The 25185-nt window shown below is 46.0% G+C and overlaps 1 protein-coding gene across 3 annotated transcripts in view; it reads right to left on the bottom strand.

Moving 5' to 3' along the window:
* Positions 1 to 21172, bottom strand: part of LOC100678597 (protein eva-1 homolog C) — a 148912-nt gene extending 127740 nt beyond the window's left edge. For 2 of the 3 annotated variants that reach the window (XM_008205800.4, XM_031926297.2), the window contains exon 1: positions 20351 to 21172. In XM_008205800.4, coding sequence (XP_008204022.1) covers positions 20351 to 20408 — 58 coding nt within the window. In that variant the 5' untranslated portion in view covers positions 20409 to 21172. Of the gene's footprint in view, positions 1 to 1714; positions 1766 to 20350 lie in introns of those variants that run through there. The other variant, XM_031926296.2, reaches the window with a different exon arrangement.
* Between the last annotated feature and the right edge of the window lie 4013 nt (positions 21173 to 25185).

The following is a 25185-nucleotide window of genomic DNA, read 5'->3' as shown; positions in this document are numbered from 1 at the left end:
CACGACGCGTAATAAGATCGCGAGAGCCATAAATTCTCTCAAGCAAAAATTTCACACTCGAGCCACATTATATCCACCGCCGAAAAAGAGAGTATATATACAGCGAGTACAAGTGCTCAGCTCGTCTTATGCAAGACTCAGCTCGACGCAACCGCGACACACACCCGCACCTTCAGTCCGTGCCAGCGCCGTCCTTTTAACGGAAGCGACGATCCCCGACTCAACGCTTGTACCATTTATCCAAGGGTAGCCCACGCGAGCTTCTCTCCGCTAGCACCGCGGCAAATTCAAAGTTTTGAAAGATGGCCCTCGCGCCAGCGGTAGAAAAGAAAGTTTTAGGAGCTGTAAGCGCGCTGTAAGGTGGCACTTTTGCGTGAGAAATTGCCGCGCATCCGTCTACGTTAATCATGCGACCGCGATCTCTTTTCTACGCGCGCGCTAGCGCACACCTTTACGGGGAAGACAGCCGGTATAGGTGCTGGAGCTACATTTCTTGCGGACACGATGCCAGCGCCACCGCTATACCACTGTCAAATCCCAGCCCCGACGCTTTTTGCGGCCTATTCCTCTTTCCTCTTTTTGCCCCAGCCTTTTTCCCTCGCGACGGCGCCTCCTACTATGCGTCTTTCGCGTTTTTCTGTCCCGAGGCGGCCCAGCTTTGGACCGAGCTTTTCTGCTCTTTTGCGCGCCGAGCCGCAGAGCTTTTAGCCTCTATTTGCCGCGAAGACTTTCTTAGGCGGCGAAATTTTTCGGGCATTTCGTGAAATGCCATTAGGTTACTCGATTCAATGTTCGACGCGTAGTTTGGAAAATAGCTCGCGCCCCTGTGTTTGCAATACAATAAAAATCACTATCGCGAGAAATAGAGTGCGCAGTACTAAAATTACAAAACGATTCGCTTTATGCTACAACGCTACCAAAATATTTCTCGCAAACTGCAAAATAACATATTCCGTAAATGTACAAAACGCTCTTCATAAAATGGTTGAGCGAATAATAATCAATGAAACAAAAGCGCGAGCTTCAAATTTAATTCCGAAAACAGCCGCAAAGCCGACATAAAACAAACCATCCGAGCTGCGCGTATGGAGTCCCTCTGTTCACCCATTCTCGAGGCTTTTCTCTCTCTCTCTATCTCTCTTTCTCTGGCGGCACAGCAGTGAAAGCGGCCACTTTGGCGGCCGGCCTCGTAAACGTGAAAATTTTAACGCGCCCCAACGAAGGATGAATGTCCGTCCATTACAGCGGAGCCAGGGGAAAAGGGCATAAAAATATCGCGCGAGTGGGCCGCGGCAGCGGCGATTTTCCAAAATTTATAACACGCGACTTCATGTTTAACGCGCCATCTGGTGTCGCACTCGCTGCTGTTCGTTATTTTTCGAGAGCGAGCGTATATAGCTGTGTTATTCGCGTTTAATGAATGCCTCCGCCGGATGCCGATCAGGGCAGTTTGTTTTTCCGATTTTTCCCGGCTCGCTCATGTATTACGCCCCTCGGCCTACTTTAATCGCGGCTCTTTGCGGCCGCGCTTTTAATTGAAAATACACAGGTGGAAATGATGAGAGCTTCTTTTGTGTGTGTTTGTTTTGTAACGGCTGCTGGGCGGACGGCGTGAAATAACGCGGCTTTTCGGATGTAGCGGTATGTTTTTGCTTTTTTTTTCAAATCGCACGCGCTTTTTCGAAAGCATTTTATTTCTCGGATTTAACTTTACCTGTTTCTGCTTATTCGAGTAGTAGTGCGTGGATGGTTCGGTCCTTACCTGAAACACGAACGAAATAAAAACGTTAGTTATAAATAATACGTTAAAAATCATCGATAAACGGGCTCAGTCGAAATGCGCGTGGTAAGGGGCGTTGTGTGTGCACCCGTTATGAATTTAGGCATTAAAACTTGTTAGCGTCGCGAGTAGTTTGTCGAAGTCTGCTCTCAAAGGCACCTCTTGAATTCCGGTTGCCGCTTCGAGCCCTCGAGTCTATGTGCGCAGGCAGCTACTGCTCGACAGTTCCTTTCAAGCACGTCGCTCTGTTTGTGTACACTCGGCTAAGGTATGCGTCAAAAGTCAGCCAGTCGTTAAACGAGGACTAGGCCACGCGAAGTCTCAATCAGGATGAGATATTTCGCGCTTTGTGGAGCGAAATCCGTAATTGTATTTGTAATATTACTTTTTCTCGAGAAAATGAAATCCAAGCCAAACATCATCGAAGCCACATCCACGGAAACTCGGCAAACTCGTCTCAAATATCAATTCATCAGAAAAGACCGAAAGCCAGAGCATCGCCTCGAGGCGGCCTCTTCCGCTAATCCGCGCAAGATCCTTAACGCGACACGGCTTACATCAGTATGGCATTGCCTCGGGACACTCATCGCATCTCTCCTAACGAGCTCGCTTCACCGATCGCTGAACGCGCAGATATAGCTATAGGTGGGAGAGAGAAGACCAGGCCGTACGTGCTATATAAGGATAGAACGGCCGAGAGGATGCTGTACCGTAAACTCGAAGAATCGGAGAGATGTGTATACACTGCTGAGGATAACTGGATGTTTCTTTTGGTTCTGTACATGGTAACGAGGTCGCAAAGTGAGTATAGAACCACGTGTTTGTCGTTTTTCAATCAAAAATATACGTAAATCAAATTTTATCAGAGAGAATTAAATCCAGTTCAATAACCCGACACAAAAACGCTTTCCCACCTGTCCGCCTTTTATCTACACAATTTCGTCGTCCGCTCCAATCTCTCTCTCTCTCTCTCTTTCTCTCTCTCTCTCTCTCTCTCTCTCTCTCTCTCTCTCTCTCTCTCTCTCTCTCTCTCTCTCTCTCTCCCTCCGTATAACCTATTTTCATTCTCTTCGGTCGCTCGCCACTATAACCCACACACACTCGTACAGCCAAGGCGGCGGTGTGCGGGAATAGCGGCAAACATTGTAACCGCGTTACGCTGTCGGTGTAGTTCGCGATCAAGAGCGAGAGAAAGAGTCCAACTCATTTAGCCTCACGCGGAGAAACTTCTTTTTGTTGATGAGACTTCGGGGAAAATATCGTACTCGTGTGCGTTTATACTGCCGCGCGGGTTTACCTTTCGAGTTATCTTTCTCGCGCGCAATAGCGTTCACTTACAGTCTGTGTGTGTATGTGTGTATGTGTTCCGAGAGCGACTTTTTGCTGCCAAGGAAGGGAAGAAAACATTTAATTAAAGTTTTTACATCGTCGCAACCGATGTTGCCACGGGTTATTATTTGCGCTTTTCGGTCATATTTTACGCTCGACAGAACTGCGCTAACACTTATACGCTCAGAAAGTAAAAAAGGAAATAAAAAGACGCGATAAGAATTTTTAAGCGTTTGCGAGGATCGTAATGTAAGGAGATTTGATTGCGATCGAGTGAATAAATAACAAGACACAAAGTATTCCCCTGGCGTGTGGAAAGTGCACGCGAGATTTAGCATATACTTATGTGTGCTCGGAGATTATCTCGTGAGCGTAAGATTATCGCGGCCAGCCATTGCCACCAGCACACACAGTCAGCTATAATCCTTTGGAGTACAATAAATTCTTAAAAATATGCGCCGCTTAAGCTCATTAGCTGACAGATTTACGAGCTACTTATTGTACGTAATGGTATATTTGAGAAATTGTATTTTCTTTTCGCTAGTAATATCTCTATGCGTGAAAATTTGATTTTACTTCATTGTAAAGAGCATCAATCAAATCACCTCCAACAACCGCCAAGTCCATCAAATCCAATCCCATCGCGCATCGCTCTCATCATGCCCCTGCAAAAAAGTCAAGCCAATCCCTCTTGAAATCTCGTAAAGCTAGCAGCAGTTCCAGTCTTAATCCAAAACGGCCTCTTAATTCCCGGCCGGCAATTAAATCAAACGAGCGCAGATACGATCTTTTCCGAGACACACACACACACACACACACACTAAAGGCCGACGGATTACCTAAAGTCGCGCTTATCCGTACCAGCTTCGAATTTATCAAACATACAGTAGGCCTACTGCTCGCGCGAGCGATTCTGCACCCATATAGACACGGTTAATGCGGGATTAAACGCCGGAACTCGTTACTTACGGCTTAGAAAATTCGGCATTTACAAGCTTCCACGGTATCTCTCGCGCGAAAATATGCGTGGAATTATTGAGCTAAATTCGAACTCGTCTTGTTGATTAAAGATTCTCACGGGAGATTTCTCTTGTCTTTCTGACTCTTTTATTTTAAAAAAGGAGGAGAGCAGTGAGGACATTTAAGGGAGGGACGCTGTGCCGGGGTTTGGATTATTGCTTTTAATACAATGTTTCGCGCGCGCGCGAGCCTTGAAAGCTGTGGATGATGAGAGTCTCTCGTGCGCTCTCGGCTAACGGGCGTTTTTAATTAAGTTTTTTTAATCCGGCTGCGACTGTTATTTGACTTTACAGCGAGCCTCTATAAAATATGATAGAAATGTTTTATTTCCGTTTCGAGAATCACGCTCCGGTGTGTACGGAAAATCCGAAGAATTTTTAATACTCCGGAATACGGAGTGATATTAAAATTGCTTCGGCAGAGCTAAAAACGCTTTAATTTCGATATTAACGCACTGCGAGAAAATACACGCGACGATCTTTCATTCGAAAGATCAAGTTATTGCGCTTGCGCTCGATGATCCCCTCAATTACACGGGGACTCGAGCAGCAAAGACGCAGTGATTGTAGGTACAGCCATGCGGAAATACCTGGAGCCGCTGCAAACGAGCTTTCGATCCACATCCCAAAAAGTATCAAGGCAAAAGAAGAGGACGAGCATCAGCTGAGAGAGAAGAAAAGCTCCTCTCCAGCCGCGAGACAAGGGCCGGCACTGAATCGGACCACAAGCCGATCGGAACGAAATTGAAGGACCGATGCCATTTCCCCGAGAAGTGCATCAGTATATACTCGCACAGAGGAGAGGTAAGGGGCAGAAATCGAATCTTCCAACTGTGTGTATACACCAGCTGGCTGCGCGCACGTATGCTAGAGAGAGGATCTACGGGAGAGACCGGTTGTGCTTTCGGCGTTTGGAAATGGGAAAACGTGTGGAGCTTTTCTCTCTCTCAAGCCCTTTCATCCATCCCACTCGAGAGAAAAGGTGCTTTTCTTTATCGATGTTGTTCTTAAACAATTTCCAACGAAACGAGCTTAATTCGAGATGTACCCTCAAGGATCGACTCTCGAAACAACGCACGTACGAAGCCATAACGCGCCGTATCAACGAATTTCGGAGGAAAAATATGAATCTCGATCGGGAGCTTGCGGCGAGGGTACTTATATGCAGCCAAGAGAACCAGTTGGGATTTGCATGCATAGTGTGTATTGTCTGGCATCGCTTCTCGAGGGCTGTATATTTCGAGCCTCTGCACGATCGGAGAAACGGAGATACAAATTTTTTCGCGAAATTCTTCCGATAAGCGCGTGAGTTGCGGGATTATACATAGCACTTCGATTATTGGATTTCCGAATGCCTCGAAATATGCCGCCGTGTATACACGCGCGAAAAAATCGCGATTTCACAAACCAATTCCGAATTGCAGTCAAAGGCGACGTTCTCTTTTTTCTCGCAGCTCCTTCGAGTCCCCGGAGCTTTACCCGACCCCACGCGAATATTAAAGCTCTGGGGGACGCGGAAATTTCGAGTGACGCTTTTGGATTTTTCTCTGAAAAATTGAAAAATGCGCCCTGTATAATCCGAATGAAAATACGCTGCGGACGACGGCGAGCGGAGAAAAGAAATCGCTGCGGCAAAGATCGAAACTAGGTGAATGATTTCTCACCGGACGGCTCTCTGACTTTTTATCCGTTTAATTAGACTCAACGCCTACTTTCAGGGAGTATAAGCAGCAGTCGCTCGACTCGGCGATCCTTTTATGGAATCTCGAGTGGACGAGTTATTTTAGATAAACAAGTCCTCCGCGTAGAGTTCCTATCTGAAAAAATTACGCAACGCTTATGCAACAGCCCCGGAAGATTCAATTAGACGCTCTTTATAGTATAGAGACACATTTTTTCACTCTACGAGAGCCATTCAATTTTCGCTGACGCCTGCAAAGGCCGCACTAGTGCACACACACGGTGGGCTGTAAAAAAAGCCGCCGCGCAAAATGAACGTTAAAAAAATTTTAACGACGTCGTCTCCGCAGCCATCGATCTCTCTCCGCGCTTATCTTCTCCCTTTTTCATCCCTACGTTCGACTATCGCAATCTGGCCCTCTCTTGGAAGCGCTCCAGAATCCGAATCTATCATCTCGTAAATTATTTCAACAGCTTCGCCGAAGAAGGAATTAAACGTATATAACGGAGAAGCCGTACTGCTACAGCGGAGTATAGGGGCAAGTGTCGCAAGAAGCTGGTGCACAGGGAGAGCTTTGGAAAGAGGAAGTTACGGCCGGCGGCGCACGCGAAATTTCGCTCGGTCTGTCTCGATAAGCTGCTGCGTAGGCGATTTTCGCGCAGCGGGATATTAAGACTGACGCGCTGGCTTCGAATATTGTGTTATCTCCGGATCTTCCGATAAGAAACGGGCTGTGTGCGGGAGCAAAATTTTCTCGAGAGTATAACGAAGCTTGTTTTGTCGTTAAAATACGTTGCTATACTTTTTACACCGTTTAATTAAACATTACAATTCTACGTAGCTGCTTTCCAATCGAAGACACAAGAAATCACAAAGGGAGAAAGTTTGGTCCGCTCTAAAATGCATGAAAAATCCTGGCCAAGGCGCCCGCGCTTAATTGCGCCCCGAGTTGCCGGCTCTCGCAGAATTTTAGAATTATTTTATATTCAAAGAGTCCCGCGGAGGAGAGCTCGCGAGCGCCGTAAAAAGATAATGAAAACTTTGGCGGAAAACGAGATGCGCCGGAAATAATTATCAAAAGACAATTGGCTCGCGGTTGGCCGAGAGCTTTTTGCCCCCGACAACGACGACGAGCCAAATTCGTCGCGCACGAGCGGAAGTCGGCGCATGTAAATTCGCGGTGCGGCTGCCTACAAAAAATTATAAGATATAGAATAGCTGAGGAAAAAGAAAGAAGCGCTTGCGGCTTCTGAACTTTCTTTCGTTATATTTTCCAGTCTGGCTTCTTCGAGGAGCTTTTTCTTTTTCGGCCGTGCGCAGTGCCCGGGTGTATATTTGAATAAAAAGCCAGCGCTAATTATTTACTGTGTGTTTTTTTCCGCGCTGCGGTCGCGGTTTATTAAAATTCAGGTCGTGAATCCGAATCTCGAGGGGATGAATTATGCATGAGAGAATAACCGACAGTTTTCCAGCCTTAGCTGCCTGCGCGGAGGATCGCCGAGGCTTTTTCTCTGAAACGGGGATGCATTAGCGCAAATTCAGCGAGAGAAAAATAAACTCGAGAGAGGGAGAGACAATGTTTCGGGAATTAATCGGGGTTAGTCGGGCGAATATGCCAGCATTTGAGGACAATTTTTTCAACGAAACGATGTCGTTTAGTTTTCATTAAGTGATGTACTTTCTGGGTAAACGAGGCTATAGATTTCAATTAGATAAGTGATTAGTCGCTGCGAAACGACATTAATTTTACAAGCGCACATGGTAGGTGAAAATAAATCAATACTGTGCGTAATAATCTCACAAACTGATTTAAACTATGCGATTAAATGAATCATCATTAATAAATACGATTACAGTATAATTAAACTCTCGTTCTATGGTAAAACGTAATAAATAAGTGTATTATCGCACATCCATTTCATAGCTCGGCAAATACTCTGAATAAATCGATAACGCTCTATCTATCTCACATCAAATCCGATCAAATCCGTCCTCGGAAGAATATCTGTCTCCGATCCAAAAATTTCCTCTTCCAAGTGCAGCTCACGAGCCGACTCTGTTTTCGCAGAGGCGACATCTTCCGCCCCCGCTCGCGTCCCTCCGCTTTCACTGCAGCCAACCCACCCACACACATACACTTCCAGAAGAGCATCTCCGAGAGAGAGAGAGAGACGCGAACCGGATTCCAGAAGATAGAAATCGTCCCGGCGCCGCTGATTGAAAGTTCAACAAGAGAAGTTGCAAGTGGCTACCCTGATCGCAAGAGAGGAGGTCGTCTCTCCGCCCTCCTGCAAACATGCATCGATCGCCTGCTTCTCTCGTCGCGGAGATCTCGGAATTCCTGCTACCTTTCACCGCAAGAAAGCTTGCGAAAAAGGCTGAGATGTGCAGGGGAAGAAACGTCCTAACGACGACTCTCCCATCCCTGATTATGTGTGGGAAGATTCGCCCCCGGTTGAACGAACTTATGTACATATGGCCGCGACGAGAAGCCTCGAATAGTTGGGGAAGGAGTTCTCCGACCTTGTGAACCAGTTCGATTAAGACGAGCCCCGAATCCACTCTCGAGGCTCGGTCAAGTCGTCTCGAGTGTTTTCGAGACGTAAGGAAGTCGGGACACGAGCCTTTGCGCAAACCGAGGGATGTCCTTCTCCGCTCCGCAGTATAGGCCGAGTTGGACAGCTCCAGCCTGTTAGACTCGAGGGTTTGCAAGTGTATATCGGGGGCTAAGTAGTCGAGCTTCTCCCCTACTTCTTCTTCTTCCTCTGTATGCAAATGATCTTAACTGAGTCGGGATCTTGCGCGGTGAAATGGTTCCATTCTTCTTTTCATTAGTAGCCCGCTTACTTTTATCTCTTTGCTCTCGCTGCTGTCGGTATGACTTAATCCTGTCCTTACTTTTAGCGCGATGGTTCAGCTTTTTTCACCGCAGACAGTAACGCGATTTTCGCTAAAGATACATCAAGCTCTCGTCAATTAACCCGATAAAGCAGAGATGCAAATCACACCCGATCCATCACGAGACTCTCGTGTAAAATCAGATTTTCAACCGGTGCACCAGCGCGCGCGAGCTTGATGGATGACAAACATAGACCGGATCTCTCCTCATCACCTCATTTCATTCCAGCGGACAAAAGCACCTGTCCTGCAATCCAAAAAGCTCGAAAAAAGCAGTGTACCACCAGCAGCAGTACCGCGAAGCATACATTTTTTTCTCGATGCCACACCTTCTACCCCCATAACGCACGACTTGTTATACCAGGCTGCTGCTGCGCAGAACGTAAAACAAAGTGCGCAGACGAATTCCCGCGGAGCAGTTGCGTCTGAAAATGCATTCGTCCGCCCGGTGATTTATAACCGCGGAGGAGATATCGGCCCGAAAAAAATGTGCAGAGCCTCGCTCGCGTATAACGTCGCAGTAAAGCTTCCCTCGCGAAATTACAGACATACAGAGGGCTGCGCTAGAGCCAGTAGGTGCTGGATCTTCTATTCAACGCGGGAGCTTTGCACGTCGCTTATTGTCGCGCTGGAGCGGCTGCTGCTACTGTTTTGTTGCAGGTTTATGACGAACCGTCAGGGGAAAATTTTTAGCGTGAAATTTTCGCTCGCTTTTTCTCTGACCGCTCCGCGTGTTGTGTACGTTTTATTATTTTTCATGTAGAGTGTGCGAGTTGTAGCGAATTTCGGAAATAATTTTTTTGGTAGCTTTTGAATTGCAAATGTCGAGGGCGGTGTGGTGTATACTAATTATACTACGTTTTACATGTCTGTGGCTGGCTCGAAAGATAATAATTGACCTAAGGGATAAATATAGCTTATGCACACGCGTGCATTTCTATATACTCAACTCGACGATGCGAACTTCGCGAAAAATAAGGAAAGAAAGAATTGATTATAAAATTACCGACCTGAACGAACTTTTTTCATATTGCTCCGATCTCATTTTCGAGTGCGAGAAACTTCGGCTCCCGCTGGGAACTTTTTATAACGAGAAGAGTTTTTCGAGCGAATTCTCGATGACTACGGGCCGCCTTCTTACGAAAAAAATCTCATTTGTCTTCTATTAGAGGAAACAGAGAGAAGTGTTCGCTTGTATACACAGCAGAGAATAAGTTTGCCACGGCCGCTTTTCAATCTCATTAAAATAACGCACTATATGCATTACTCTCGGAGATAATATCGGCGTATACACAATTACGATCTCGAAGAATGAACCATTCGGCTATCTTTAACGAGACGAGTTGGCAGAGCCGCAGGCGCGATGAGAGCAGTTTGACTGCGCTGTATCTAAAAACTTGTGTATAAGTTATCGCGATGATATGGCTTTACGATGGGAGCGTAGCTTTCATAAAAACAAGGATTTCAATTATTATTCATGCGGTGGGCACTTTGAGAATCGCGAGAGATTTCGCGAGAGATTTCGCGAGTAAAAGCATGAAAAACGAATGGATGTTATAAACTATTATGTAACTAAATAACAAAAGCACAACTTTTTTACTCTTGAAATCTCGCTTTTGCCGTTTAGACACACGCGCGAGTCGTTAAAACATCGATAAAATTTTAACTATTGTTTGACGATGATGCAGCACATGGAATTATTAACTAAGTTCAAATAATGGACAGCCGCTCGGCCATTATCGTAAATTTTATTTATCACTTGAAGGAAAGTTCGGCCTTCGGGGAGCTTTTACCGCCATTAACAATGAAACCTTTCCACGTTGGCACTTGAACTTTATTAATTAAACATCTCGCTGAGACGTCGTCGTGTAATGTATAAATTTCTGTGTTAAAATTACGCGAGAGCCATTGTTGGAAATTTGTACTCCGTTATGTAGAGAACCAACTTTGAAAAATTACGGAACAATGGGCTCGCTCTCTGCAGACAATGCTTTTTAAATCCGTTGTTCCACTTTCAGAGAGCGATTACCAAGCGAAGCGAGAAAAAGTTATAATTTACCTGTCGCTTCTCGTATACACTTGTTGATAGATCGAACGAGCGCGATACTCGCACGTCCACTAAAATTTCGATATAATTTTTGTGCGAAATCCAGGCGCGATAAGCCAATTCGAATAAATTTCGCCTCGCGGGCACATCTGTCGAGCGAGCATTCCATTTTATTTAAAAATCAATTCTCCCCGGCAGCCTCCGTCCGAATCTGGATTCAATCCAAAGCGCCTATAACAGCTAGCATATCGTTTACACGGCATCGCTTTAATTAACAAGAGCTGTTCCGACCCACTATACGCGCGTAGCGTACACCGTTTTAAACGTCGATGCTCGGCACAACGCCGAAGAACAACAAAAAAGGCAGATAACGAAGCCGACATTATCGTAAATTTTATTCTCGTCGCCGCGGCATGACGAACTTTGCCGCGCGCGGCCATTATCACCCATTACCAATCGGATGGCGTTTAACGATAATGCTGCGTGATAGTCCTATCCTCCCCGCGAATCTAGCCTCGTAAATTCGAGTAGCCAACAACGCGCTAAGCGACGCCTTGCGCTGTATAGGACCGAGCAGTATATAGCTAGCGAACATTCGGCCCAATAATTCCGTATCAATAATTGACATCGCGCCCGCGCGCCTCCCGCAAATTTGCCTATCCCCTCCCCCCCCTCTCTCGCTCTCGTCGACGGATTATTACAATGACTGGTCGCGGTGGGCCGGCTAAAATTCGATGAATCAAATTGGTCGAAATCGTCACCGCGAGGCGCTTGGGCACATTTCGCGCGAGCGCGCGTGGAAAGCACAATGTGAGAAAGATGGCGCGATAGGGGGCGAGGCATGGTAATGTATGTGCGATTGTGGCTGGAGGAGATCGCGGTTAAATAGATGCGCGGATTAGATGCGGTTTGCGAGGGCTTTTTGTTTCCAAGCGTATATAGAACGGATTGTATTGATTTGTTACAGATTTTGGGTCGGATGTATTGTGGGTTTGTGAAATGCACTGTTTTGAAAAGTTTCCTTGTGGTATACTTGATTGTATTAAAAATTTTAATACGCAAATTTCAAACGAAAAGTTAAACCGAATACAGCCGTAATCCTCTAGTTTAGGACTGCGATAGAGATGGGAATTATCGATAGTACGGTGCATGCAAATGCAAATGTCACGTATTGACGAGACATAAGCGCGCGGTTTATGGGTTGCGCTGGCGCGCGCACGCCGACGACCAACGCTGTATTTTATTTCTCGAATCGCCAATTCCGACAAACTGCCTGACGGTTCACCTCCAGCCGCGTGAATATAACTAGATTATTGTGTTCATCTTTTGATTCTTCATTTCGATTGCGGGCGTTTGTCGCGTCGCTTCATTCATACGTGGTGTGTTCAACAAGGATATGAAAGACCATGGAATGTTTTTTTTTTCTGACAAATGCGCACCCGGCTGTAACCTTTTGCTGCGAATTTAAATTAAATATTGCACATTTCGCAGAGTGAAAAATGGATCTCCAATACTGATTGTTAAATTGTAAAAATAAAACTTCGATTGAAACCAGCCAAACGCAAAACAAACAATAAGTAACGAGTTCAATCAGCGCTTTCACTAAAAAAAAATAACCGCTAAATCCCCAGCAGATTGCCAATACCATCCCCGAGTGCTTCCACTCGGGGTCAGCCGTAAGTCGAAGCTTTTCCTTCTTGACTCTTCTATCTGTCGTCTGGCCTACAGCAGCGGAAGCGCGGAAGGCGCGGAAGAGAATAGGCCGCGAAACTTTCCCTTAACGATTGCCCGCGCATGCATAATAAAGCGATTCCCTCTAATGTCGTTCTCCCTAGCAGCTCGACATGCCGCGCGTATGTACGCCAAAGTTTCTTCTTCTTCTTCTTCTCAGCTGACTCGTCCTTTTTCTTCCCTGTACCTATACACCACGAGGGATCTCCATCCTTTTCGACTTTTCCGCGCGGATTTTTTTCTCGAGGAAAGTTCGCTGATTTACTTTGCGGAGATTCTTACGAGGAGATATCGATGATATAAGCTGGCTGCGATCAGTGTACGGGTTTGGGATTACTGTATTGAAATTCCAACGGGCTTCTATCTCCCTGCGCGATTTATTCAGCGCTTTTATCTTTTACTTCGGCGGCACGAAACTCTCGGGCAGGCTCGTAAAAAACATCTTCCAAAAAGCTCACGCCTTCCCCGAAAGACCAGCGGATGCACGTGCGCTTCATGAATAAGCACGGAGGAAGCAATAACGCATCTCACGCGCTGTAAAATTCCCTCAGCCGTGTGTACTTATATACGAATCGGCGAAATCACGCCGAAAAAAGAGAGAGGGAGATACTCCTTAAGCTCGTAATCGACGAGATCGGGCTTCGGGGCTATTAGGAAACCGTCGAACCGGCCGATTAATTATGCATGCGCCGCGGCATTGTTTACGCCCCGGAAGTTCGTCCCTCTCTCCGGCACGTATTCGCGCAGAGGACGGTCGTCAGAGGGACTGGATTGTATGTATATGCGACGCACGCAGGACTTCCTTTGGCTCTCGTGACCGTCAATATTTGAGTTGGTATATACCGCGGGCTCGATTAGAAAGTTATTGGGTTATGAGAGGGGCAGGGAGAGAGAAGGAGATGATTATTGCATGTGCATGCTTGAGAACGCGAGCAAACGAAATCATACGCGAGGGCTCAAACGAATTTCGCCGAGCTGATGGAATACATATATCCGCACTGAGCTTCCACCCGTGTTTGACTGTTTGATGAGATAATATGTGGAAATTTCGCGAGAATTATCTGCGCGAGATGGGGTAGAGGAAGTTGAGATCAATTTGTAGTTTATTTTAATTTTCGAAAAATATACGATTTTTTTCAAACGGCTTGAACGTCGCGTAAAACACGAGTCAAGCGTACAACGATTACTCTCCCCGCACGACACTTAATACTACATCGTCAAACAACACGCGCTCTCGACCGCTCGCGGATTTTTTCCTCGAAATACCTTTTTTCCGGCCGCGCGTCCCTCTCCTCAGTAGATAAAACACGGCCGGCAAAAAAACACACGGGGACGGTTATCAAATTTTACTATACGGCTCTTCCGCGAAAGTTCTGCTGCTGCGCTGTAAATCCACGCGTGTAAATCGGACACTGTGCACTATTACAACTAAACAAAAAAAAAACATAATTCTTGAGAGAGTTCGTCGTGCGCGACATCCGAAACTTCCGGCTCAATTTGGATTTTTTCGAAAATCCACTTCTACACGCGCCGAAGTAGTAATGCTGCGCGGCGGAGAGTTTTTTTCTGGCGCGACGGGTTGAGTGCTACAAAGCGACTGCGCGTCTATTTGCATTTAGATTTTCCGGCGCCGTGTTCGCGGCTATCTGCACACAGTGTACAGGTTTTTAAATGCGATTTGAAGTTCTGCCGCCGCCGCGGGCTTTGGATCTCGGACATGCTGTTGTGTGCCATCTTCTAGAGAAAATATTTGAACGTCGCTCGAGTAGTTCGAAATTGTAAAATTTGAAATTTCACCCTCTAATAAAGAGAGAAACAAGCTGGAATTTTCAACAAAATACAATGCGTAACACTGATTCATCGGTTAACGATGACTCGATATCAAATTACATCGAACGTCGATCCATCAGCAGCAGCACAGCGCTCGCAAATGACTTTTAAACTTCTCCCGCCCTGTCGAGCCTGGAATGTCGAGAATTTGGAAAATCGCAGAATAATGTAAAAGTTCTCCCCATATACCTATTCGGCAGAGCAAAGCGAGTATACTGCATATAGATATATACATCTACTCGACGGTCAGCAAGCCCTCTCTCCTGGGCAGCGATTTAGTGCCGAAATCGAACATTTAAAAAGTCCTCTCTGAGAGAGTCTCAATTTCCGCTTTTCTTCGAATCGCGCGCCAATTATAATGCGAATTTACGAGAGGACCCCCTCGATTCTCTCTCTCTCTTTCTCCTATATTTATATCGATGGAAAGTTTCGCGACATTTCCGGCCCGCGTAATTTACGATGCAGTTAGTAGTCCTCCTCCAAGGCGAAGGTGTTTTCCTCTCGACTCTCGGAGCTTAATTACCTCCTCGGCCGCCGCCGCCGTGCCGGTTCAAGTTTTATGAGAGGATCTCGGCGGATGACAGTTGAAGAGGAAGTTCTCTAACAATAATTTCGATCCGCGAGAAAGAAGCTCCTTTCTTCCTTTTTTCTTCTCAGAAAAAGAGCGAGTTCGTGATTGGTTTCTCGCGCGGGATTGTTTGGAAGAAAAAATCAGGGAAAGTTGGTGGTGTCACTCGGTCACGCTCTAATGGAGATCCGCGCCCCGTATAATTATCGATAAGGGTTAATCGAGTTCGCGGCAGCGGCGAGACTTTTGGATTATCGCGCGCCCGAGTTATTGAAACACTCGTTTATTTCCGAGAGATAGGGAGGGAGAGTCCGATGCATGAAAATTCGAGCTGCGGCTGTGTGTGTTTTATATATTATTTTTTGTTTGATTAACGGCCGCGGGGAAAGTTGAAAAGTTCGCGAAAGCTAATATTTCATCCGGCGCTTCCAACTTTGACGCGTTCGCTCGTTTCATTCGCCCTGTTCATTTTACTCTCTGCTCTCTCCCGCGAAGCTATTTGCAGCGGAGACGGCAGTGTCAGCTCGTTGGAATTATTTTATTAGGGACGGCTGATTAATTATTCAAAGCTCACCTTTTTGGTTTATCAATCGAAGAAAATCGTATGAATTACACGCTTCCTTATAATCCGGGAGAGAAGAAGGCTCTCGTCGCTACGATACATACACGGCCTGGTTTACGCGATTTTCCAGTTTTTGCATGCTTGAGATCTCGAAATCCCCCGCCGCGGTGATTTATCGGCGGCGGATCGATGCGAGCGACAGGCGCAGATTTATTCGTCGCGGCGAGTCGCCCGACTTAAGTAGCTTACGTCGCGAGGAGATCGTTATGATTAACGACGTGTCCCCCGTCGGCTTCGGACGGATCAAAGTCGAGAGCGCGTCGGTGTGGAAGGATATCATATATCGAAAGCTGCTGCTGCGACCGGTTTTTCGGAAATACAGGGTCATGGGCATATGAAGAGGGTTTGCTCGGCCTGAAAGCTGTGTTTACCTTGTGGGCTGTGCTGGATTTCATTTCGAGAGGAGATTGGAATTGCGATGACGAGGTGGTTTTTCCTTTTAGAAAATGATTTAATAAGCTATCGGTGTCAACGTTAAGTTAATTAATCAAGAAGACTCTTCGAATTAGCCGTTACAATTAGAGGTCCTTCCTGCAACTCCAGCCACAACACTGAGAAAAATTTGATAGTAGAAATTACTATTTGGGATATTATTTCTATTTTACACCTATCAGATACTTCGCGCTTTTATTATTTATTATTATGCTATTTTGAAGAAAGAAAGAGCTTAAATTTTGTTTGCGGCGTCGGGAATCGAACCATGGAGCTCCGGCGTGAAAGTCGAGTGCGCTGACCATTTACTTAAACAGATCTGTTACGTACAAAATTTCAAAATATCTGACGTATTAAATGATGTATGAACTAAAGTTAATAAAAATGAAAGAAGATTAATAAATAATAAAGTTAAATCAATAGATACAGAAACTTATTATAATAAAATAAACGTAAAATGTCAACTAAAATACTGATTAGCGCAGAAAAAAAATTAAATTCAAACTTTACCGGCTGAGAATATTATAATTTTTCCCACATTTTATAGCACATTTTACCATCTTAGGTAGTAAAAGTTAAGTCTTTTGAAAGCCGTAACAATTTTTACTATCTGAGATAGTAAATATTAATATCTCTTATAGTGAATTTTACTATAAAAGATAGTAAAAATTACTAGCATCCGAGTCTGTTACCAAATTATCATCCGAGATAGTAATTTTTACTGTCAAATTTCTAATAACCAAGTTTCAGTAAGATATATGCCAAATCAAGCCCCACTAAAATTCGCCCGACGGAAACTACTCCTCCTCATCAAATCAAATCAGACGTCTATCACTACACTACAGTTATTTAGAAAATTATCACAACTCATAAATCCGATTCTCCTCGCGTTTATATCGAATATCAATCAAGATCATTACTGCAAAATAAACAGCTGCTACAGATAGCTTCATCTTATACGCGTATCCACTAACGACCGGGTATTGTCAATATATTAGTTTCCGCACATGATCATCGTCGCTGTCTCTATCTCTCCCGACAGAACTGACGTAATTAGCGCCTTTGAGGCAAGTTCAGCCGGTCTAATATATTAACGATCGGCGACGCGACTAACAAGCAAATTGGACTTGGCCAACTAAGTTTCACCAAATCGTCACGAGCGCCAAAGAAACACGATGGGCGACAACTCGCACATACATCATCGAAATTAAAACGTCGACGGCTCCCTCAACACAATTATATTAAACGCATTAATCCTCCGGCTGTGTAATAATTAATCGCAGTCGCGCGAGCCGGAATATTAATTTCAAACGGCAAACTCGATGCTACTTCCAGAGAACTTCAGCGTGATTAAAACGAACCATCTCTCACGATTATCCGTCGCAAAAAATAACCCCGCTTTCCAAACGACATCATCGCCATCCTCCTACGACACGATTCATAAAAATCTCAGTCAATTAAGGTATCATCCCTCAGAGCCACGGCATCTATCTCCCTTCGGGCCGCGTCATCGACGCATTATGAAAATGCCTCGGATACGCTCCGAAGAGAAAAGACACCAGGGCTAATTATATTCTCCTGCAGCAGCGTCAGCATCATCATCGCGCCTTAGGGGGCCACGACCCCGCTCTGTTGATTTCATTCGCGTCGCGTGCGAACCGGCACACCTCTCGCTCCATCGACCCGTGTATCGAAGACTACTCGAGTGCGAGAGAAAAAAACTGCCTCTGCGGTACAGAGGAAAGTTGTCCGCGTTAGCGTTAAACGGATTATTGGCTTTTTATACAACCGAAGCTTGTTGTTAATTTTATCGAGGGAAATCAGGAGAGGCTGGCTCAAGGCCGACAGAGGTAAACGCACGATTAAGTAGGTCTTTGCGGGGAAAATAAATCGTATTTTCTCGGAAGCCAAGGTGTTTCATAATATAGAACAAGAATGCGGTGCGCGTATCAGAACGCCGGGAATAATTGCGGGATAATGGAGTGTGGGCGTGTGTACACAGTATGAGAATGTACGCAGTATGAGAGTATACACATACCTAAAAGTTCTTTCGCTCACCTGGAAAAGTGAAAGAGGGAAAAAGCATACACCCACACGAGAGTCGAGACACAGAGTGAAGAACCCTTTTAAATTCATAACGTAAACAAAATGCGTCTTTTTTCTTTTGCCGCGTATACGAAGCCGACGGTCATTTTCGCGCGCATATTTTGAAATATATTTTTACTCCCGTTTGTATACGAAAAAAGCTCTCGCGAGTGAAAATGTTACGCTTCGAGGATACCTACTACGAGCGAGCAACACACATCGGTTTTCATTATCCACACGCAGCATATTAATTCAACGAATTTATAACGCGGAAATTGCGCCCTTCTCTGACAGCCGCCGCGTGTGTGGATAAAATACGAGCGAATTTTTCATAAGCCAGTTGGCACTGAAAAAAAAATACCGAATTCGCGCGCCTGTATTCTCTCTTTCTCGAGAAGACGTTACACGCACACACACACACACGAGAAGAAAAGGCATTCGCTTCCATTCTTCTCAATTTCGCGAATAACTCAATTCTCGTGGCAGCCCCTCTTTCTCTTCCCAATATACATACATCGACGCTATCAGTCACCGATGGATATTTTCTCTCCTCGAGAGCGATTTTTGATATGGCTGTGCGCGCGTTCACGAAAAAAACGCGTGTATAGCGCTGACGAAATTTCTGAGGGATGAAAAACTTTATGGAAGTCGGACTCCTCTCTCACGTCTAGGGAGAGAGAGAGAGACAGAGATCAGCTCGGATCGCGCGGTATTTTTTAATAAAGTTCGTATTGGGGCCTCGTAAATATTGGCACAATAAGAACGCCCGCGCGCGCGGGGGGATTATTGGAAAAATCGAGTGTCTCTTAGCCGACGGGACGACTGAAATTTTCGTATTAATTTCGTTTAATATGCGCATTATGTCTCTTCGATTGGATACAAATACGTAATTTTTCTATCATCTCGCGCACTGATTTCAACCAATGGATCGGTGATCCCCATTACTCTCAGAAATCACGCAACGCATCAGCTGTATTAGTTTTTAATTAAATTCCAGGTCGCCAATTATATCGACGGTAATGACCTCCTGACTGACAATGAGCTTGCGATATATTATTAGCCAGAGCTGCTGAGCGCGATACAAATTGCGCGTTTGATTGCGCGCGCGGGAATGTTATACGGATGTACAATTAATGCTGCTTTTAATTGCCTCGAGTCTCGCGTGACACGGTTTGTATCGAGGAATATAAGCTTTCGGTTAAAAAACGTCGGGTTTATTGAATATATCCACTCGACATTCGTTTACATTGTATACACTTACATCGGAATAGATTACCCCCGGCATTTTTCGCATGCTTCCACGTACAAGACGTACGCGCGACTACGTGTCTTGTAATTAGATTGCGTTCGCCGATAAAGATGCCCCCAGGTGTGCGAGTCACGTATGCATGCAACGTCGACACTCCCCACGCATACGTATACTCATACGCGAAGCAAGTTTACGCATTGTTTCCAAGCGCACCTCTCGCACTTGACCCACTGCGATCACAGCCCTTATTATTAAAAATAGAGCTCTCGGTTGGAAACGATAATCGCGCGCTTAATACGCACGCGGCCGAGAATTCCGAGAACGCGTGGCGTCTGTTTTTTCAGCATAATATCCCATCAGACTCTCGAGTCCCGACCCAGTTGTCGAGAAGCCCGACGTCGATTTTCCTCCTGCTGCACCTCATCTCGACAATCGAAGTCGCGAACGACATTAAGAGACTCGAGAGCGTCTTCAATTCATCGGGGGACAACATAACGAAGGCAAGGAAACTTTTGCCTGACGATGTCGTCGCGTAGCTTGTTTAGGCGTCGCGTCTCTCTTTGTGAAGTGCAGTCGTCGTCGCGCGTCTATCTCGCGAAATTTCGTGCGAAAAGACAAATTTGAATAATGTGTTCTCGTCGGGGAGGATCGATAAATAACGACGCTTATTTAAGTCGAGAACGAACGCCTTTGAGTGTTGGATTAATCGAGCAGAAGGTGTATCGGGAAGTCGAAAGTCGGAAAAGAGCGTATAAATCCGGTCAGCCGCAATGGCTTCGTAATGCGCTTAAAACTTTTGAAAAAGCTGTTTGCGGATAATTAATTAAGTCCCCGGCGACTACTCGCCGAGTGTACACGCGACGTTATGGTATACCCTGTACCTCGAGCGATGAAGAATTCACGCTACGTCTGAATTTTTCAAGCTCCAGGAGAGCACAATACAGTATACAAAGGCTCTTTGCACGCAGTAGGTCAGCAACTTTCCACAGCAGCCGCTACAACTTTGCGGCAGAGGCTCGAATGTCGCGTGTTTATCCTCTAAAAATTCCAGGAAAATGAACTATGCACGTAAGCCTCACCTAAATTGTCGGCGAAGGCGGTGGCCGCGAGGCCCAGGACCAGGATGAGCGCCAACATGTTGTCGTTGATCGGGGCTAAAAAATCCTCGGGAAATTGTCAACCACAGGAGGAAGCATTCATAGCGTCGCACTGGAGCACACGTGTGTTATTATTATTCTTCTATTATGCACTCGGATAATTGAAAGCAGGAGGAGCCGAGCTGATGTGGATAATCCCGCGGCTTCGAAATCGTCCCCGACGACGAGGGCGTCAATCTCGTAAAGTTTCTCTCTCGCTGGTTGATCCCACGGGAGGTTGAATCTGCGAGGATCTCTCCTTCCTTTTTTTATTCCTCTCGGGCGCAGGAAATTTACATCTCCTATATCGATCTCCTCGCTTATGCACACAGTAAACACACGCGACGATTGCCTTCTTTTTTCGGAATAAGGTCCGTTTCCCCGGACGACAGAATCCACTATGCTTATAACCTCAAAACAAAGATCCGCCGATCGATGGAAGCGCGCACTCGACCGGCTCTCACCCTCTTCCGTGAAATGCACGACGTTCTTGGATTACTCGTGTGTTTACATCCAAAACACTCGTTACCACGGATGCATTTTCCGCACTAGCAACCAATCACCATACGCGTCACCACCTTCGAAACCGCGCACACTGTTCACCACTGTTTTTTTTATTTTTATCCCTCTGTGACTCAAGAACGACTTTTCATCAAAAACCCGAGAGAAGAGAAGCGCGCGCAATGCGGCACATCGGCGAGAGGACTCAAGAACGCACGACAACGGAAGAGCCGTGCTTGACGTTGCGGCGGTCGGCGCGCGACTGACTGCGGCGCGCGCCACCAGCGCCGTGCGAGAGTCGCTCTCTCTCTCTCTCTCTCTCACTCACTCTCTCTCTCTCTCTCTCTCTCTCTCTCTTTCTCTCTCGTGACGTCACGGGCTGCTGGCGCTGCCGTGTGTTTTATACTTATATATGTATATACACATGTGCAGAGCCTTCACTCGTGCCGTCTTCTTTGGGATGGGTCGCGGGATGCGCTGTACGGTATGCACTGCTTCGAAGTTGTTTTGTTTTGCAGCGGCACGCGCGAGCGTACGAAAACACGTGTAATGCGAGAGAGAGAGAGAGAGAGAGAGAGAGAAAAGAAGAGACGAAGGAGAGCTGTTGATTTTTAAATTGGCCGGTGGCGGAGAAAAAATGGGGGGGGGGGGAGAGCCAGCCCAAAATCACTTTTTTGCTCATTTTGGAATGCTCCGTAATGTCGCGGGGCTCTCTTTCGGGACAATAAAGGAACACACCCTATATCGTTAGCGGCGAACTTTCTAGAGCGTAATGAAAATTTCGTGTTTTTCTCGAGAAATCACTGTATTAAATTTACGCTCTTCATTTCAGCAAACTCGATTGTTGCTTCACGTTTGATTGTCAAAATGAAAGGTATTTTGCTAAATTTAATTACATTTTCTCGCTTACAACCACTTGAGCTAACCTCCTCAACCAAAAACTACACGGCTGCCAAAACGAAAAAGCTCCGCCGGGAATATTTCATCGTAAACACCTCCAGCCTACCAAAAAAAGTATCCAAAGCCCCCTTAAAAAAAATCACTCGCTAAGCCAAATCCAGTCCTCGCTAAGCTTATTGTTGGCACAGAGACTTCCATTAACCCGCTGCAGCGCCTGCCGCCGTGAAAAAGAGCCGAATAAAGCAAATGGAGCTCCTGTCGGCACGTCCTCCTCCGCACCTCTTTCCCTTTCGTTGTTTTGCGTCGCTGCAGCCTCGCGCGGAACACGTGTAACTCCGCGCCTGTATAGGCGTACGTTGTGCAATGAAAGAGTATAATACGGAGAAAAAAATGTCGCGGCAGAGAGAGAGAGAGAGAGAGAGAGAGAGAGAGAGAGAGAGAGAGAGAGAGAGAGAGAGAGAGAGAGAGAGAGAGAGAGGTCCAGATAAGCATCTGATGCTCTTACGGCTACCTGGGAATACATCGCTACGTGTGTGTGTGGGATGGAAGAGAGCGTGACTGCGTTTTCAAGCAGCGCGTGTACGGCTGACACCGCAGCGCGACGCTGTATAAACGCGTGTGCAAATGTACCGAGAGGCTGTGCCTGGGCGCTAATTAATTGCTGTGTAGCGATTTTTTACTAAAGCTATTAGCTCAGTTTGCTCGATTTTTATCCAACAAATTATAAAAACGCTAACCCTTCGTCGAAGTATACTGCTTTCAAGTAGCGCTTTCCCCGCTCTCAGCAGCAATCCCATGACTAACCATACTTTTACGAGCGGTCAACACGCGGACACTGAGAGATCCGCAGAGACAAGGACATTACCACCCACGCCCAGGCTGCAGTATACTCCATACCGTCCCCGTGCGCTCCAGATGTCCTCTCGCGCAGTCAACAGGACCTTTATAGGCGGGCAGCTATCCCGACGCGCACATCTGGTCGAAGGCCGTTCTCGCAGCCCTTCGACGTCCATACACACACTGCGCTGCTGTGCGGGGCTATACACCTCGCTTCGCTCCGTACCTATACCTGCAGCCTGACTGACGGCTGGCTGCCACCAGTGAGCTGCTCAATACCAATCAAGCGCAATGTGCTTGACACGTGGCGCGCACAAGTATATAGAGCGGCTACGTTGGTCGGGCAATCCGCGCGCGATAAATGTTATCGCTAACGGCGAAATGAAGGCTCGTTAATTGGACGTCGAAGGGGCCTGATGCGGACGTAAGGATTGTTCTCTTGCGAGCATTTTGATTGTGGCGATTGGAAACGCGATGACGTTTTTGTTAGGGGAGGTTTGCGCGGGCGAATGGCAATTTGATGTGTTTGTTCGATAAAAATTTAGCGACGGGTTGATTGCTCGCTAAATTTTATATTAGTTAGTATTTTACGAAAATTTACTGAAAACATTTTCAATGCACAGTCCAGCAGTTTTCGGCAACAAAGCGAAATTTTTAATTGCAAGTGTGAAAAAAAATTCTATTGAAAAATTCAATTAGCACGGAGCACAACGGAACGAACTAAAATAGAAGTTTTTCAATAATACTCATTATTTAGCTCGTGATGAAACGTCGAGAGAGATTTTCCATTGTTTGAATTCTCCCCTTTCAACACGTACGCAAATTAAAAAAAGCAAAAAATCTCCAGTACACAGAGCCAGACAAGAATCTCGCGAATAAAATTCCTCGCGCAACACAGCCATAAACACCGCATATAAGCCTCCAAACAAGCGCACAGTCGAAAAGCTCTCTCCTCGCGTCGCAGACTCGTCGTTGCATTCGATAAACATCAAAAGTACGCGCGTGCATCGCCCTCTCCCTTCGTGTCCCTGCGCTGCAGCGACGTCGCGAGCGACTTTAAAATTACCGGCCTCTACGCGCATGGCCACGTGCGCGTGCAGAAATGGCCCGCCGCTGACGAGTTCGCACTCGAGCTAAACTTAGATTATACTACGCCGCCGGCGGCGTCTCTTTCGTAATTTTTACGCTATCCATAGGTATACCTCAGCCCGCCGCACAGTGTCAGCTGGAGAGAAGAATGCGAGAGGCGCGAATAAGACGCGGCGCTGGGATATTTTACGTTCCACGGAGTCGCGCAACGATATTTTAACCGAGAGCGCGGAATGTAACTGAATCGTTGTTCGGAAAAAAGATGCCGAGGAGCGTAAGGTGATGGTGAAATTGTTTGAATGACGGGATGGTTTGCACAGGCGTGGAATTTTCGCAGAAATAATTTTTCTTAATTTCGCCCAAAAGCGTCAAATTCATTAACGATGGACGTGAAATTTCCGCGCAGAGAGCTTGATTATACACAACAGTGTTAAATTCATCCAATCTTTTGTAAGATATTTGCAAAATATTTTTTCGTACACAAATCCATTCAGTATTTCGTTGAAAATACGCAATTAAAAATAATTTAAAAACTCATGCGCTACCTTTTGTTCACGTTAATTATCTGCCATGCCTCGAGTGCTCTAAAAATGTACCCTTTCAAAAATTTGAATTTCCCGCTCAAACTCTCAACCATAATTTCCCATCGCACTTATTATAATTAGCCTGCCATTCATACGCCCTACTCACGGGTCATGCAAGTTTCAGCGCAACTTCGTCCCTCGAAAGAAGAGCACATCCGCACTATGTCCTGCACTCGTCGTATGCTTCGCTAAAAAGTAATAGAGGCCAAGCCGGACAAGCTCCCGCATAATGCGACCGGAGAGCTGTGCACGCGTTTTAATAATCTCGCAGAATGCTATACTTTTTCCGCAAGACAAGCGTACACGCATACGTATAAACAAAGCTCGTACGTATATAGTTTTGCGAAATAATGGAATTTTTTTCTCCCAGAGCAGCTACCAGGGAGGAATTTTTATTAAGAAATGCTCACTTTGCCCCGAAGCTCTGCGATTGTGCGCTCGAACAAGACGGAGCGGAAAATACTGTACTGTTTCGTTATTATTAACTTTGTTCGCTGGTGCTTTCAAAGCCAATGAATATACATGCAGCCTTACGTTGCAATGGCGCAATAGTATAAAAGGTCGAAAGAAAAAAATTACGCTCCAATATCCGGTTCGCGTAAAGTACCGAAAATGGCCCCGAGAAAAACGCCCACACACACGCGTGTATATACATTATACATACATATAGAGAGCTGTGGCGGCTCTCAGCCCCCTTTCACGCAGCGCAATCGGCGCGACATTGTCCAGCTGACGTTATTTTACGCGGCGAGCATAGTAGTAGCATAACCGGGGAATATTATACGGCTCTGGAAACGCAATGGCCCGTGATAGCGCTGAATAAATGTATGAGTGTATTACGGAAATGCCATCGCTGCGTCATTGGCT

Source organism: Nasonia vitripennis, chromosome 3 (assembly GCF_009193385.2).
Source record: "Nasonia vitripennis strain AsymCx chromosome 3, Nvit_psr_1.1, whole genome shotgun sequence".
Taxonomy (NCBI): domain Eukaryota; kingdom Metazoa; phylum Arthropoda; class Insecta; order Hymenoptera; family Pteromalidae; genus Nasonia; species Nasonia vitripennis.
Note: the sequence above shows the minus strand (reverse complement) of the source record. Positions and strands in the feature narration are given on the sequence as shown.